The 17823-nt window shown below is 42.6% G+C and overlaps 1 protein-coding gene across 2 annotated transcripts in view; it reads left to right on the top strand.

Moving 5' to 3' along the window:
• Positions 1-17823, top strand: part of Cntnap5 (contactin associated protein family member 5) — a 915960-nt gene that overhangs the window by 216816 nt on the left and 681321 nt on the right. For both annotated transcript variants that reach the window (XR_008217835.1, XM_052736717.1), the window contains exon 3: positions 130-323. Coding sequence is in view for 1 of the 2 variants with exons in the window: in XM_052736717.1 (XP_052592677.1) it covers positions 130-323 (194 nt within the window). In the remaining variant the exon portion in view is untranslated. The remainder of the gene's footprint in view (positions 1-129; positions 324-17823) is intronic.

Below are 17823 nucleotides of genomic sequence, written 5' to 3'. Positions count from 1 at the left end.
TACTGGGGGACTGAGTTCAGAGGCAGGGAACAACGGTGCCTTAGTAGGACCTAGTTTCATTGATCTTTGACATACGAAATGGTGACTTTCTAAGGCATTATTACCAGTCTCTCTTTCATCCTATTCCAGGAACTGGTGGTTGGTCCCCAGCAGATTCCAATGCCCAACAGTGGCTCCAGATGGACCTGGGCAGCAGAGTGGAGATTACGGCAGTGGCCACGCAGGGAAGATACGGGAGCTCTGACTGGGTGACAAGCTATCGCCTGATGTTCAGTGACACAGGCCACAACTGGCAGCAGTACAAGCAAGAAGACAGCGTCTGGGTAGGAAATACTTTGTCTTCTAGTGAATAGCAATGAGATGTACTAATGCCAGCCAGGGAATGTTTCTGGCATCTTGCTGTCCCCAGACTGGGGGGCTTAATCACTGTCCTGCTCCTGTTCAGAAATAAGGAAATCACATTTAGACGCTGGTTCCAGTGTAACTCTCTCCCCAGGAAAATCAGTGTGAACTGGAGAGAGTTCAGTGTGTTCCTGCCTTTCTTACATCTTGATATTTTTCTGACAGACTCTGTTATGTTATCTATAAAAATAGAGAAACACACCGACAAAATCTGTCAGTAAGACTGTGTCGTCGCATTTTCTTTCCTTCGTGGTGCTGTGATAAAATTCTACCGATAACAGCAAGGGAAGTGAGAAAGGGATTACTTCAGTTTAGGGTTCAAGGTTACTACCCATCATGGCAGGGAAGTCATGGCAGCAGGAGTGTTAGGGGCCTGGTCACATGGCATCAATAGTCAGAAGGAACAATCAATGTTATGCTAGTGCTCAGCTCACTTTCTCCACTGTTATGCAGTCCAGGATCCTAGCCAGGGGATGCTGCCCCCCACTGTGGGAAGATATTCCCATGTAAATTAACAACATCATGATAGTTTCCTACAGACATGCTCACAGGCTCGTCTCTCAACTGACACTAGATTCTGTCAAATGGACAATTAGCACTCACCATTGTATTGGTTGAGGATATATGTCTACTTATTTGTTTCAATATGTATCAGACATTTTGCATAACTTGCCTAAATAACTGAACAATGTCACTTGTCCAAGGTCACTAAGCATGGGATTTGGCCTGAGGAATCTGTGCTCTTGTCTGACTGTGTGGAACAGCCATCATTCAAGGTTGTAAAAACATTCAAATATAGGAAACACGGCAAAGTTTAGACTTACCCTGGCACTGTGAGCCATGATCAGTTTGGGAGTAATGCACCTGCTCTGAGTTATAAAACAGCTTTCTTCCCTGCTGCAGCCCCGGCACGTGCCCTTCGACACATGCCCTTCGTGTAAGCCAATGGTGGTCAGGAAACTGTAAAGAAAAGAAAGCAGGGACAGGAGTGAGCACAGGGTGGCTCTACCTGGAGCTGTCTCCAGAGGACAGAGTTGGGGGCTTAGGAAGATGGCTCAGCAGGCACAGTGCTCGCCATCAAAGGGTGGGGATGGAGTCCCGATCCCCAGAACCCACAGAAAAGTCAAGTAGATGTGATGGCATCCTTAGAGTCTCCCAAAACATGCTGGCTAGCCAGACTCACCAGAAAGACAATAGACACTGCCTAAGTAGATAAAAAGTGACAGAAAGATATCTGAAGTTAACCTCGGACCTCTGCACACAGGTGTACACATGTATAAACATACATGTACACATAAACATATATGTAGATATCAAAAAAAAGAAACTTTATGCTTTGAGCAAAATAACATAAACAAATGCTGCTTTTGGTTTAGGAGAAAAACATCACTGATTTTTTCTAAAAGAACATAAATGGGAAGACGTGGTGCTGGCTCACATACTCTTTCTGCCACAGAACCTCTTCGTCTGCAGCTCTGACTTCAGCTGCTCCATCTTTCAGTGTTAGCCCAACCTTGCTGAGATGAATGTATTTTAGCTGCCCTGATGCTTGCTGCCTATGCACCATCTGGGTCTCTAAATGAGACGAGGGGTAAACTAAGCATTCTGACTAGTTACTAAATGGAGTATTGAATATCGTTGTTATCTTTACTTGGGTCACTTATGATATCAGTTGCAATAATCTCACAGAGCATAACTTTTCATTTTGAAAAGACTCTTTGGAGGCTCTTCTAGTTTGTTTCTCAATATTGAGGTCCATATCCATTTTTACAGATTTGTGCTTGGTGTGCTGTTCAGTTTGGAGTGAGAAATAAGCAGTCCTTCTGCCTGGGGAACCATTGGAAACTTTTATGTTGACTTTAGAGGGGAAAATAGATGTGGGATTATTTCTTTTCTCCAGGGTTTTCAATCAGAACTGGTTGTTTTCAGATGGAGTTGCAGTTTTGAGTCATTTTGTTTCCATCTTTAAAAAAAGATCCAAGTTTTATTTTCTTCAGATCTTAGCGGCCTTCTCTCAGCCTCCCTGGGCCTCAGGGTACATTTCAAGGCTGGCGTCTCTGTGTTTGGGAACAGCTGGCAAAGGGCTCTTAACCTTGCTAGGGGTGTTGGTTCACTTGAGTTCCAAATGCTTTTAATTTCTCTCAAGGTAGGCGTCTCTCTCTTCTGCTTTCATGGAGAATTAAGTCTTGACACACTGGACTAAATTTGGGTGTTTAATAAAAGTACTCTGGAATCACCATGGATCTTAGAGCTGCAGTGTGGAGGGACAAGATTGTTGCCACCTTATTCCATCATCCTCAACAGCCCGACACTATCCAGGCACCATTAGCACCACTAGTCAAAATTAAGTTTTATTTCTTTTTTTTGCTTTGTTTTTTTGTTTGTTTGTTTGTTTGTTTTTGAGACAGGGTTTCTTTGTGTAACCTTTCCTAGAACTCACTCTGTAGCCCAGGTTGGCCTCGAACTCACAGAGATCTGCCTGGCTCTGCCTCCCGAGTGCTGGGACTAAAGGTGTGTGCCACCATCGCCCGGCTTTAAGTTTTATTTCTAAATATACTTGATTGCAAGATTATGGTCTGTTTCTCCTTTCTTACTTTTTTTTTTTTTAATTTTCACAGTTTTTTTTTTTCCCCTTTTCTCACTTGAAATGTGAACCTTGTCAGACTTACTCTGGAAGAACAATATTAAACCCCACTGTTTAATTCACAGACTGCTAAATATAAAAAAAGTAAGAAATCATCAACTATACCTAACTCTACCTGTGTGTTGCAAATAGTGTCTAAACTCTGAAATGGTCTAAGAAAGTCTGTCAAATTGGTGTTTTACAAACATTTCACAAAATATGTGATGTGTTCTTTTTAGTTAATATTGGAATGTGCATCAAAACATGCTATGGTTAAACAGATCGCCTTGGGCAGGAGAATGGCATAGTGAGTGGAATGTTTGTGGCACAGCTGTGAGGACCTGAGTTCCATTCCCCAATTTCATATAAGAGGAGAGAGTGGACATGGTGGCACACACTTCTAACCCTAGTCCTGGGGAGTCAGAGATAGGTGATCTTGTTATGCCCAGATTGTGACCCCAAAGATACCACTGAAGACCTTAGGTACAGAATGCAAAAGCATGGTTTATTTCTGTTTGTTTACAAGCCGCGGGCAGGGAAGCTTGATCCAAAGCACTCACTCGTAGTAACTGTGAGGCCAGGAGGAGCTTGCTTTTTCTTTGTGTGGCTAGCTTTTTAAAGGCAAAAACCACAAGCCCTTCAGGGGTAGTTGAGGGGGTTTTGCACTGGTGCAACTCAGATTGGTTTATTTTTATCTCTGTTCTCTTTTAATTGGGTAAGGGTATGTAACCTTTGAATTTACTGGTTGGTGGTTACAATTTATCACTTTGGGGGCAGTCCAGCTCAAGTCCCAGGCTTTGTCCTTGATCCACCATGGGGCCTGACTGGCCAAGCATGTACTGCACATAACTCTAAGTTGGTGAGGGGCCCCAGACAGTAAACATCTGGCTGAACTTTGAGCAGTCAGAGGACATGCAGAAAGGGAGCTACTGCAAGGACTATGTCTTTTGTTCATGACCCTCCCAGAAACTGCTTGCTTAAGTCTCAGGAAACTGAAATTGAGGCCTGATCTCTGAGAGAAGACTGAGCAGCCTGTTATGGCATCTGCTTGGTCCTTTCAATTTTACTGGCCAGCCAGTCTACCCAAATTGGTGAGTTCTAGGGTTAGTTAAAAAACCTGACTCAAAAAATAAGGTGTTGGGAGACTAAGGAAAATATGTGATACTGACCTCTCAACATACAAGCATAAATCACACATGTACACATACAATAGATTATCTTAGTTTCTCCTTCTGAATTTTTTAAAATTTACTTCAGGGATAAGGTCATAGATTCAGGGAATGAAATGAAAAAAAAAAAGAGGTTTTGTTTTGTTTTGTTTTAACACACCCTCTGAATGGCCCATTTAACTTTCCATATAACCCCCATATGAAAGCCCATTGATATGAAGTATCACCTTCAAGGATGCTACCTGAGTGCATCTTTTAAGGATTTCTTTCTTTTTTGTATGTGTATAGCATGTATGAATATGTGTGTATGCCTACTGACATGAATGTGGACTCACATGTGTGTTGAAATTTTGTTTACATTCCTGTGTGTACATGTGTATTATTATGTATAGAGTTCCGTGTATGGTGTTGAGAACATCTTCATTGATCATTCTCTCATACACTAAGGCAGGGTCCCTCACTGAACTCAGAGCTCACCTTTAAACCTTGACTAACTAGCCAGCTTGCTCTAAGGAGCTCCTATCTCCTTCTCTTCAACACAGGGATCACAGATAGAAGGCCACACCAACTCAGTTTTTAAGTAAATTCCTGGGATTCAAACTCTGGTTTTCATGCTTGTACAGGAAGCAGGGTCCACACTGAGTCATCTCTTCAACACCCTGATTTTTTTTTGTTGTTGTTGTTTTTTTTTACTACAGAGGTGGGGGGGGGGGGGGCTGGTGGAACTCATGGCCTGAGGCATACCTGAGGACATAAGTTCCTTCCTAACAGTTATAGCCTCAGGCTCATTTGGTTGTTTGCAGAGGTGTAAAGTTTGGTGTGCTTCAGTTTGTAATGTTTTTTAAAAGTAGGTGTACCAAACAACACAGACAGCACACAGTGTGGAACATCAATTTACTAGCACCCAAGAGATTTCTTTTACTTCAAGTTCACTTCAGGATAAGAACCTTTAAAAGACACCTTTGCAATAGACAGGAGAAAATCTCCCTGAACTAAAAATGCAATTTGTAGAGTTTCTGATCTGGCACCGAGTGGAACATTCATGAATGAGGCCACTGAGCAGCCACTTAGCAATGCCTCCTGATTTATTAACAAGCTGTGCTCCTGGCCACTAAATGATCAGGTGTGAAGGTGTCCCAGGGACAGACTTTCAACAATTTTTTGAATCCTAGTGGATCTGAAGTCTCTCTGGTTTGTGGTGTAGACATATCAGAGGAATGCAGAGATTAAAATTCTAACTCTGAGCAGCAGCCTGAGCCAGTATGATTTTACTTTATGTGTGTTGGTGGGGTGTATGTATAAGCTAAATGACAAGCTACAGAAGTCTGTTCTCTTCCACTCTGTGTGTTCCAGGGATAGACCCCAGGTCATCAGACTAGGGGAAAAAACCTTTACCTGCTGAGACTTCTCCCAAGCTCAGCATTTAGGTCTTTACTGGGGTGCCGGTAAATAAAGCACTTGACTTTGCAGCCTGCTTTCACACATGCATCAAATTTATAAAACCTGTTTCTGGGATCCAACCCATGTCCCTCCTACTTGGAGACTTCCAAGTCACCTAGAATGTTTGATGACACCAGCACTGCCACCCCTTCTTCCCTGTATTCACAAAGAAAACACAAAACAAGAAACAGAGTCAGCTGGTGTGAATCCTGGTATTTAAAATCCCCCTCCTCCCAATCATTTGTTTTCCCTTTCAAATCCACTTCCCACATTACCAAAGGCCTGTACTCTTTGTGATAATTTGTTTCATTTGTCTTTTGCAAATACACTCCAAGAAGCAACTTTCAGGTGCAAACTTCACCCAGAAACATTTGCTGTTGGCAGCTTCTTCTCTTTGGATCATACAGACTTCAGCTCATCCTATTTAGCTAACCTGTCTACTCACATCTTCCTGAACTCCATCCAGTCTGTCCTCTATGAAGGGACACCCTACAGGTGATGCAGGTCAATTTTTCTGAGATGGTAGAGCTTTCACCATCCTTTATATGATAACATGGAGGCTCTCTTCTGAAGTATGTGGAGAACATGGACAAGGTCCCTGAGGAAAAAGAGAAACTTGAAGATGCATGTCCGTAAAGAAAAAAAAAAGGAAGCTTGCAAGGCAGTACCTATGTAGCTGATGATCTTAACTCAGAAGACAACTTCCCATAGTTCAAAGTAACTTCCTTGGGGTATCTAACCCCAGAACAACATGCACTTCTATGCAGCAGATATTCTTCAGCCAGAACTCCATGCAACTGGGCATTCTGCTAAGATTATGAGCATGTCATTTTACCTTTTTCTTTAATTATTTATTTTATTTCATGTACATTGGTATTTTTACTGCATGTATGTCTGTATGAGGGTGTCAGGTCCCCTGAAACTAGAGTTATGGACAGTTGTAAGCTGCCTTGTGGATGCTGGGAATTGAACCCAGATCCTCTGGAAGAGCAGTCAGTGCTCTTAACCACTAAGACATCTCTCCAACTCTCCATTTTACCTTCTACTGAAGCCTAATTGGTTGCTTCAATTTACAGAAGAAATGGGAATTTTAAAATGTCAAGGGAGCATAGCTACATCACATGCAATAAAGTGACAGAGTCAGAACTCAGCTCCGCCTACCCATGACGTCTAAACACATAAGCCAATGGGTAGTACAGTAGCCTAAACGCATTGGCAGTTAGGAACTAATGATAAAAGAGATGAAGCAACCTCCATCAAGGTTTCAGAACACAGTGCTCAACTAAATCAAAATGGAAACTCAAGCCTCCTTGGAACAATCCAGTATGGAGTGTTTTGTGGGAAGACGTGGTGAACACGGAGATGCTAAATCTGCTTCCACTCTGCTTCCTGACTGCAGCTGCAATGTGAAGAAAAGACTTCCGTTCCTGCAGCCATGTACCCATGAGGAATTATATTCCCTCAAACTGTAAACCGGAGTAAACCATTCTCCCTTAAGTTGCTTCCTGTCAGCTATTTTGTAACAACAACCAGAAAATCAGAGAATACACTAGCCTTTCCCTGTCCTCTGAGTGTCTTGCAGTTTCTTCAGAGTCATTTTGCATTTCACTTTTACAAAGACCTTACTGCCTTTCACCAAACACATGAGCCATCGCGTACTTGACAGTGGGATCCTTCAGCCTGTGGTGTGATACTCTGTGATTTCCGCAGCTTTCTGGAGTCTTTTGCACATAAAATGCTTGCGATGGTTACCCAGCACTTTCCTTAACCCGAGGTCAATTGAAACAATGGATTGTGCATTTCAGTCATCAGTTCCCCAATTTCATCCTTGAGCAGCTCCCAAATTTTCTGGGAGATGCTCTCCTATCTTCTTGATTTACACACATTTATTCTGCCAATTTTGCCTAGCATGTCCTGAGTATTGATCACTGTTTGATATACTATTTTAAACCTACCAATTTCAGAAAACAATTTGAGAGAAAGAAGCTCATTACTATCAACATATATCTTTTAAGCTCTCATTATGTGCCTAGCACCAGGCTAGATACATGAACACAAAGGCTTAAAGATGCAGTCTCTTCCTCTCCGGGATGCCCAGAACTGTTAAGGAAGTAAAACATGGCTCCTCTGTAGCATGACCCACATCCTTATTTGAGTGTATGTATGTGTGTGTGTGTGGGTGTGTGTGTGGGTGTGTCAGACACTAATGCATAGCTCCTCTATAACTAGGCCCACATTCCTATTTGAGTGTGTGTTTGTGTGCTACACACATCTGTGCATTTAGGAAATGAAGGCCAGTGTTGTGAGTTCTGTTCTGTCACTTTCTGACTTAGTCCCTTGGGACAGGTCCTCTCACTGAAACTGGAGCTAGGCTGGCAGCCAGCAAGCCCCAGTGATCCTCTGTCTCTGTCTTTGACAGTCCTGGGGCTACAGGTAGGCACACTGTCAAACCCAAGTTGTTTTTTGTTTGTTGTTTGTTTGTTTGTTGTTTTTGTTGCTGTTGTTTTTGCCGGGGAGGGTTTTTTTTTATGAGTTCAAGGAATTAATTCTTAGAATTTATGCTTGTTTAGCAAGTATTCTTACCCACTGTATCATTGCCACAATCCTTGCTTTAATATCTTTAAAATAAAGTAATAACACTACATAACATACCATCCAAGACATTTGCCAGGATTTTTGTGGCCTAGAACTCACTGTGTAGACTATTTTGACTGCGAGCTCACTATGATTGCCTGCCTCAGCCTCCAGTGTGCTAGGAGTAAAGAAATGGGCCACCATACCTGGAACTGCCCTGATTTTAAAGATATTTTTCTCATTTGTTTTCTCACACACATACATTAGAAGTATATACTATGGGTATTAATAGTTGAGCTGAATATTATTTAAAAGTCAAAGAGGAGGAGGGCTAAATAACACTAAGGGTGTTTGAAAAAACCCTATGAAATTATATTATTTTATGTTTATTTAAAATTACATATAGCATGTATTTGTGTGTATACATATATATTAATTGAAATTATGCTACTTGGAATGTCAATGTACTGCCCACCCCCAACATAAACACACATAGAATTCATTATCTACCAAACAAAAATCCCAGTGCAGACACCGGAAAACTTTTGAGTTGTTGGTCAGGGGAGTCCAAGAAATCCCCAAATAATACAGGCTATTGATCTTGTCCTTGGTACTAGAAAAAGAAAATTCAACCCTCCAACTGAAGACACCACACCCTCTGGACCCAGGACTTGGAGGAATCCATCCAGATCTGAATGGAACCTCCTACCTGGGGACTAACTCTAGTAGTGTTGAAAGGAGCCATGAAAGTTGCCATGGGAGAGAAGCAGTCAATATCCCTACCCAGCTATAATGCCTGCACACCATAACAATGACCAATATGGCAAGATATTCCTAAAAGTACAAGAGTGAAATTTATATCGTGGGACAAATCAACAGCTACCTGGATGTAGACTTAAGACCTGCTCAATAGGAGGGGATTCATGTCTGCTACTGACAACCTAGTCAACCACCTATGGCTGGAGAGGCCATGAAGCCTAGTGGAGAAATTCCTACAGTCACTTTCCAAAACCAGTATAATCTCTGACTGCATTCTGAATACTTACCCTTCTACCGACAGATAAATGCAGCTCTTGTTCTTCACCAAAGATGCTGCTGCTGCTTCTTCTTCTTCTTCTTCTTCTTCTTCTTCTTCTTCTTCTCCTCCTCCTCCTCCTCCTCCTCCTCCTCCTCCTCCTCCTCCTCCCTCTCTCCCCCTCCCCCTCCTCCCCTCCCCCCTCCTCCTCCCCTTCCCCCTCCTCCTCCTCCTTGCAGCATACAGAAACCATGACTAGTCAAAATGCAGCATCACCTGACCACAGGACGCCTGTCCCCAATTAAAACATCTGTAACACAACCTGACAACACCGAAGGTTCGGAGAGCGTTGCAGACGCGGTGGTAAAAGCACTGCAAGAACTAAAGGACCAAGACATCTGCTGTGAGATAGGCTCCTCTGAAAAGAACATGAAAAGTAAAAGAAGTGGGGGGTAGTGATAAGAAGTGGGTCTGGGAGGAGTTGGGTGAGGGAGAAATGAGAAATGAGAGGTGAATATAATCAAGACACATTGTATAAAATTCTCAAAGAATTCATCAACATATATGAGTACACATACATATACATGAATATTTTTTCAATAAAACTCCCAAAGAACTAAGAAAAGCTGTGTTTTTTGTTCTTGCTTTTGTTTTCTAAGAAGTCAATGAAGAACTGTGTACACTCAGGTGTCAATTTAACAGGGACCATGGATGCAAAGATCAATCACCACCATGCAGCAAGCTGGGTCCTAGCTGTGCCACTGGATAGAAATGTAACTTGATCCCCGTGAGCACATCTTTGCCAGCAGCCATGGCAGGTGTAGCTGTACCTGCTTCCTGACCCCAGGTACTCGTTCCTCCACACTTCCTGCTCAGACACTTTGGTTTACAGATTGTCTTGCTTGTGGTGGAAGAGAGTACATGGACATGAAGTCCTGTCTTCACATTGATCCAGCTTTAAATCACCAAATATAGACTTCTGAAGCTCAGAGTTTACTCTCCTTGAGATGCCCCAGGGGCTGTCTACGGTCTTTGCTGACCTGAGATGCTCTTAAGACTGAAGGAACACAGCTGAAAAGAGAGGAGGGACTATTTGGTCAAATCAACAGCTGGTGCTGGCTCCACCCTCAGCAGGCTTCTCTCTAGCCCTCCGGCTCCACACTTAGTCCTAAAACTTCCTGACTGATGCCCATCTGTTTTCCTTATTTAATGTGAGAATTGGCTGTGATGTTTCAGGGCACTTCCCTGTGTGGGGTCTAGTCTCTTCAGGAAACTAATGCTTTCCCTCATTTACACAGGTGGCATTTAAACACATCCATGGACAGGGAGTCAGCCTGCAGTCTTCAGGATTAATATTCATATGGACACTTCCTATGAACGAGCAGATGACTGTAGTCCCCACCCTCGTCGAATTTGTAGTGGGATAGGATCCAGCAGTTGATATCAAAGGGCTGGGATGATCTGTTTAAAATTAATTCTTCTAAATCCACTGCTATGAAATTAATCTTGTTGTCAAAGTACTCCATGCTTCCCAGGATGTTTGGCCTGTAATTGTATTTTCAATACATATAAACCAATTAGGTTCTGAGGACTTTCTCCTCAGAATAGAAGAAATCAGAATTAATATCTCCATTTTAGCATAGTTTTTGTTTCTTTAAATGTATTGAATTTTGTTAAGTATGGTGCCTAAGAGAGGGGGTTATTTTTAATTGTCTTCTCTTTGCTAAGGTTTCTCTTTAACTTCTTTTTCTTTTTTCTTTCTTTTTGTTTTGGTTCGTGTGTGTCTATATGTGTACTGGTATGCATGCACACATGCATGCATATGGAGGACAGACCTCAAATTTAGGTGTCTTTCCTCTAGGTATTTCTGGAGGCAGGTTTTCCCAGTAGCCCGGATCTCTTGAATTTGGCTCTGCTGACTGTCCAACAGACCTCAGGAATCCACTTGTCTCTACTTATCCAGTGCTGGGTTAGAAATGCACTCTCCCACACCCAACTTCTCACTTGAGTTCTGGTGCTTGGATTCAGATACTCATTTTGCACACCAAGCTCTTTACCAACCGAGACATCTCTATCCCCATTACTGAGGTTTTTACTACTGCACATGCAATTTATGTTTCATCTTTAAGCTGTTGTTTTCTTATATATTTTTGTCTCTGCTTTGAAGTTTAAAATAATCTGTGGCTCTGATAGATAACTAAATCCCTAGGAGGCTTAGCTTCTTCACTTGAAAAGCAAGTGTAATGGGGATGCTGACCTCATATGAACTGTAAAAGGAAGTTTCAAAAAATGAGCATGCCTCAAAATGTCCCACAGGGCTTGTTAAGGCACAGTGTGCTGAGCTCTGCTTGTAGAACATCTGACCCAATAGATCAGAGTTAGGTGAAGAATTTACATTTCTAAAATAATATCAAGTGATGGGGGGCAGGTGGTTGGGACCTCACTTTGTGAAGCTCTGTGTAAACCATGAGTGTATTCATGCACTTGATGAGCTTTGACCAGAGCTAAAAACGCTGAAAACTTTGACTGTTATTAAAACAGGTGTGTGGCATCCTCTTGGTTAAGGTGCCCAGAGGACATCTGCTCTCAGTGTCTTTAATTTGAGCTTTGTATTCAAAAGAAAGAACAAGCCTGAGATATCAGCACTTTTTTTGAGTGAACTGAAAGCTCAATGGGAAAGGTAAGCTCTCCTTGGGTTATGGGCAGAGTTACCCAGCAAGCTCATTAGAGACAATTAGCTCAGAGGCCTTGCAGCAGACAGAGGAGCTGCAGGAATAGCCTGGGGGAGTTGCTGACGCCTACAGAAGAGGACTTGAGGCCAAAGTCTGAAGCCCCAGGTGTCTACTTGGCTTGGAGTCAAACAGAATGCTTCCAGGCCTGGAGGGGGCTCCTGGAAACAAAGACTCTCCCCAGCTTTTAACAAAGAAAAGAAGTTCAAAGGAAATCCATCTTCAATAAGATTACTAAGCTCATTATCACAATAGCAGTCAGTGTTAAGGAGAGGAATGAGACACAAAAACCACAAGGCACTATTGCTGCTCAAGGAGGGCTTTGCTGTTACAGCCTCAGTGTGAGCTGCAAGCAAAGGGCCATAATGCAAAGTTGATGATGCAGAGTGATAATAAAAGTGGACCAACTGAACAAGCCAAATAAGGAGTGCAGAGTTGATGTGTTTCGTGTCTATGAGCAGTTACAATGGTCCACGCGGAGAAAATCCTTCCCTCTGGGAGTCTACAGATGCTTTCAATGCCCTTCTGAACCACCAGAAAATTCCAAATGGGGCCACAACATGTGTCAGGCATCTCCAACTTGGCTTGAAAATAATGATTTCATTAAATAGCCTGAGATTGTATCAGAAACTGAGCTACAGTCTATAGATGAAGGTAATAGAGATTTTTTTTTCCCTTCAAAGGTATCACATAGAAGTCCCCAGGGATGAAGAGATTGCTCATCAGTTAAGAGAATGTACTCCTCTTCCAGAGACCTGAGTTCGGTTCAGTTCCCAGCATCCCTGTGTGGTGGTCACAAATAAGGTTCTCTGAAGGCAGCACACTCATTTACACACACACACAAACACACAAGCATGTACACGCACATGTGCGCGCGTACACACGCACACCCCCCACACACACACACAGACACACACACACACATACACACACACACAGACACACACACACACACACACACACACACACATACACACGATGAAAACTAAAACTAAAATTTTAAAAAAGGCCCTTAGAATTATGCTGGAGTTATCAAAGACTCTTGGGTCCCTCTTTTCTCATCTTGTTTGATTATAATTTAGGGTATAAACATGTGTAAGACAACAGATTAAGTTCTTTAAAAGTAGGATGTGGCAGTCTTCTGTGAGAGGGAAGACAAATTCATGGAAAGGAACGCCATGAAGAACTGTGTGAAGATGGTGAGAGACCTATTTCAGGCCTGTCAATAGATCAAGTGGCATAGTAATTTTTCCCTAGAAACAATTTTGACTTTGTAATGATTTGGCTACATTTTTGTGTCGTCTTTCTTCCTTTATGACAGAGGCCCAGACTTCTACTAATGGACTGAAAAACTGGGTATCTAGAAGGGATAAGGACCAAGCAGGCTAGGTTGCACACATTAGCATGATGTTCTGAGCACCTTTGCTGACTGTGGGTCCTCCTCAGTTGGATATGGAGACACTGAGTGTATGCTTTCCAGGGCATGGACCTTCTGCAGCCTTCCTCTAAAGTAGCCACTTCTGTGATGCACTGTACTTCAGACATTGCATGTGAGTCCTGCGTGTTCGTGAGAACTAAAGAAAGAAAACACAGAAGGCTCCCGGGACTACACGAGTTAAGAAGAGCAAGAGCATTTGCTGCATCAGCACTAGGATCTTAGTTACCAGCTCTCAGGTAAACTGACAGATGTGGCCACATACATTTGTAACCCCAGAGCCTTGCAAGGCAGAGATAGGAGGATTGCTAAACTTGCTGGCTGCCAGCTGAGCTCTGGGTTCAATCACAAATCCTGTCTCAAAGAAATAAGGTGGAGATTAACAGAACAGAATATCTGATATCCTTCTCTGGACTCTGCACACATGCACCGGGATATATGTGCCTGTACATACATGCATACATGTACTCTCTCTCTCTCTCTCTCTCTCTCTCTCTCTCTCTCTCTCTCTCTCTCTCTCTCTCTTTCTCTCTCTCTCTCTCTCTCTCTCAAACCAAGAAAGAAAAAGGTTTGCACATACACAGGACACAAACTGCACACAGCATAGGAGAGGTAGCCCAAGCCACCTTAGTGAACAGATAATAGGGAATCCACGCTTGACAAAGACAAACCAGCTCTACTTAGAGGCCAATGTCTGGGTGTCCTTTCCATTGAGATGGCTTTCCTCAGACCTGGAAATACTAAGGCTGTAGTGCTGGTGCAGGTGTGCACATGTAGGTGACTGCACTTCCAGGGACTCCTAGGTGAATGCCAACCACTCTGCCCAGCTCAGTGCAGGCAGGCCTCTCTCCCAGACTGGTCCAGGGAAAGGCGGCTTGATCAAAGAGCTCTGGTTTTCTGCTTTTCCTTCCTTGCCGGATATTCCAGTCGCAGCTCAGGCATCTTTGATGTACCTCCCTTGTCCCACATAATGTGCCAGCTTGTCAGTGTTCCCTTTGGAGAAGGATTTGTCACTTAATAATTTCTGAAACAATTAGATGACAACTCAATAAATGGCTTTGTCAGTTTTGTGTAATGCAAAAGCCAAATTATCATGGAAGAAAATGCAAAAATCTTACTTCAAGTGACACTGTGGAAAGATTTTAAAAATAGAGTTACTTAAAAATTTGAGTTCTTTAAACTTGCAACATCAATGTGAATGTTGATAAGCCATTTTTTTCTGAACCTGGAGTCTTCCAGATGGCTGTATTTAAATATATAGATGTGAGTGAAAAAATGCTACTTTCAGAATGTGACCCTAGTATTTAAGCAAGAGTTGATAGATTCTCTTAACACATACAAACACACACAGGTACACACACACACACACACACACACACACACACACACACACATACATGTGTGTGTAAATATGTATGTGTACATAGAAATATACATGTCATTATTCAAAAATGCATTCTTTTATGTGCATGCATTTAAATTAAATGTATCCATTGTTAAGATGAGCCCTCAAAAGATATCTTGGTGGGTTCTGGCCAAGGTATGATGCTAAGAGATCATGCCAAGCATCAGATCTAATGCAAGAGGTTTGTTGGGGGGGAGAGAGCAAAAGGCTATCTTGGAGTGTGGACATGAGAGAGAGATATAGACAGACAGACAGACATAGAACAGGAAACAGAAAAAAGAAGGCAGAGAGCAAGAGAGAGATCTATGATGGCAGGCCCCTTTTAAAGGATGCATGTGCTGCATAGTGGAAACGTGCAACTCTTAGCAACAACAGAAAAGCGATGACATGAGCTGCTGCTGAGTCACTGCAAGGCTGTCAGAGCACCTAGTTTACAACGTTTGTGTCTACAGATTTGAATGTATTTACATGGATGCAATACATTTAAATAAATATATGTTTTATATATACATATAAACTTGAATCTTAGCGTGCTGCCCTTCACTTACCCTGAACTATAAATTTTATCATTTAATTTTGTGACTTTTTGATAGCTATTAACTAGAAAGTGTTGAATACTTATATTTTGCATTAAAATTTTAATTTTGCAATGAGATATTTTATGTAAATTGTGCCAAATTGCTGTAAGGTTGTATTCCCAAAAACCAAGATCACTGAAATGGGAAACATCAAAGACACAGCACAGTGATGTACATCTCTCCCACATTCACACCCATGGCCATTAGCAACAGTTCTGAGCCCTGATAAGAGGGCACTTGTCTCGAACATTGTGCAATGGTGGTAACATCAACTTTGTCCTTGGCTTAGTTACTTCTGTGGCTGTGATACAGTACACTAGTAAAAGCAACTTAAGGGAGAAGGGGCTTATTTTGTCTCCTGGTTCTAGGATGATATGGTTCTTCCTGGTAGGAAAGGCAAGGCAGCAAGAGCAGTGGCCGGTTGGTCACATTGCATCCCTAGTTAAGGAGCAGAAACTGAACAAGAAGTGGGCTGTAAAACTTCAAGGCCCACCCCAGTGGCTCACTTCCTCCCACAAGGCTTCACCTCTGAAGGTTCCACAATCTTCCCTAACAGCATCACCAGCTGGGGTCCAAGTGTTCAAACACATGATCCTATAGAGGAAATTCCACATTAAAACTACAACAGTCAGTAAAGGACATGAAAAGTTCCTGAACTAATTCCTGTCCAGATGAAGTGTATGCTAATAAGTATATATTCTGGATGACCTGTCAACGAATCACAGACACTATTTGATGGGGTTGCAAGTGTTTCATGTCAGTGTCTGTAATTGCGGATGCATGTCCATTTGCTGGTGTATGGGGGTGGCCAGGGCAGAGGACAACCTCACTACAGTTTCTCAGGTGTTGTCCATCTTAACTTTTATGAGACAGCATCTCTCAATCACCAAGCTAGGCTAACTTGGAAGTAAGCCCCAGAAATTTTCATTTATAAGTACATGACATTAGTACCCCGAATTTTTTTTAATGGACTCTAGGGATTAAATGTAGGTTCCTATGCCTGCAAGGCAAGAACTTTACCAAATAAACTATTACCCTAGCATGCAAGTGGGTTTTGTTTGGTTTTGATTGGCTATTTCCCCCTCCCCATTTCTTCCCTTCAAGCCTGTTAGACGAAATATGTAGTAGCTGTCTTCCTTGGGTGATATCTGTGCTGAGTGCTTTTGTAAACTCATGTCAGAGCACAGGAGAGATGATGTTCATGTAAAGATGAGGCAATAAGGAGTGGGCCTATAGCTCAGTTGTAAAGAATTAAACCTGGGATGTATGAGACTGTGGGTTCAAACCCTAGTACTTCCCAAAAAGGAAGAGAGAAAAGGAAAAACCAAGCAGTAAGTTCCTGGTGTGAGTCACAAACCCAGGTCCAGCATAAACAGCAGGGCTGAGACCTGAAGAAGAGATATCCAATCTTCACACGTCTGTCCTCCCACTACACAGTGCCTGCTCACAAATGCAGACACACACCCAGGTGCCTTGTTTCAGAATAAAATGCACCAATCCCGGTTCTTGGAGACAGTCATAGCCCTTTTCCTGTCTCTAAGCTGTCCGATCCCAGGTGAAGGGACTTATAAAGGATTTGATCATTGTTCTCTTGTTCAATGATTTGTATGACTTCCTGATTTAAACAAGAAAAGAGAAACAGAAAATAAGTGAGTGTGCTTTAGAAATGACTAGCCACCACTTCTTAGGGTGTTTGGCAGAATGGATGCTAATAAGGATGGTGGACTGACTCTGAGTTAATTGTCTTCCAGCTTGAGCTGTCTTTGTTTACCCAACAAGTAGATGAAGTGTGTCTCTAACCTGTGGCTGCCCTGTGGATTTAGATAAAATGGGGAGGAGGATTGCTCCCTGAGACTGGAGCAGGATTACAGCTTTGTCTGAATCATTTTAACTTAAAAGTGCTTAGCTGAGCTTTCCTTTGAGCTCCGGAGTCAGACAAATCTCAGTTTGAACCCTGATGTTTGGTAATCGTGCCATCCTGAGCAGAACTTCCTAACTCTGAGCCACAGAGCCTGCATCTGCCAGATGTTTATAAAACCTACATTGACCACTGGGCTGTTCTACATAGATGTCTGCTAGATCCTCAGAACCATGTTAAAAGCACTGAGTGTGCTGATGCTTACTGGTGATCACAGCCCTGGGGAGAAGACAGGTGGATCCCTGGGGCTCAATGCTTATCTCCTTTGTAAATCCCAGGCCAATGAGAGCTCTGCCCCAATAAACAAGGCAGATATGCCTGAGAAATGACACCCAAAGTTGATCCTTTTCCCTCACAGGTGTGCACAAACACATAAAGTACCTGCTTCCAGGCACAGACTCACTAGTACTGTTCACATCCCTTGGCATATTTTAGAGAAGAGTGGCATTTCTGGATTCTAGAGACCAAGGAACATAAGTGCTTGGTGGTATGAGAAGTGGCTTCTCGAAGGTTGACTATATCCCCCTCACCACCC

This window comes from Peromyscus californicus, unplaced genomic scaffold (genome assembly GCF_007827085.1).
Source record: "Peromyscus californicus insignis strain IS unplaced genomic scaffold, ASM782708v3 Scaffold_14__1_contigs__length_90479793_seg_2, whole genome shotgun sequence".
Lineage (NCBI taxonomy): Eukaryota > Metazoa > Chordata > Mammalia > Rodentia > Cricetidae > Peromyscus > Peromyscus californicus.
The sequence above is the reverse complement of the archived record's forward strand: the minus strand, read 5'-3'. Positions and strand labels throughout refer to the sequence as shown.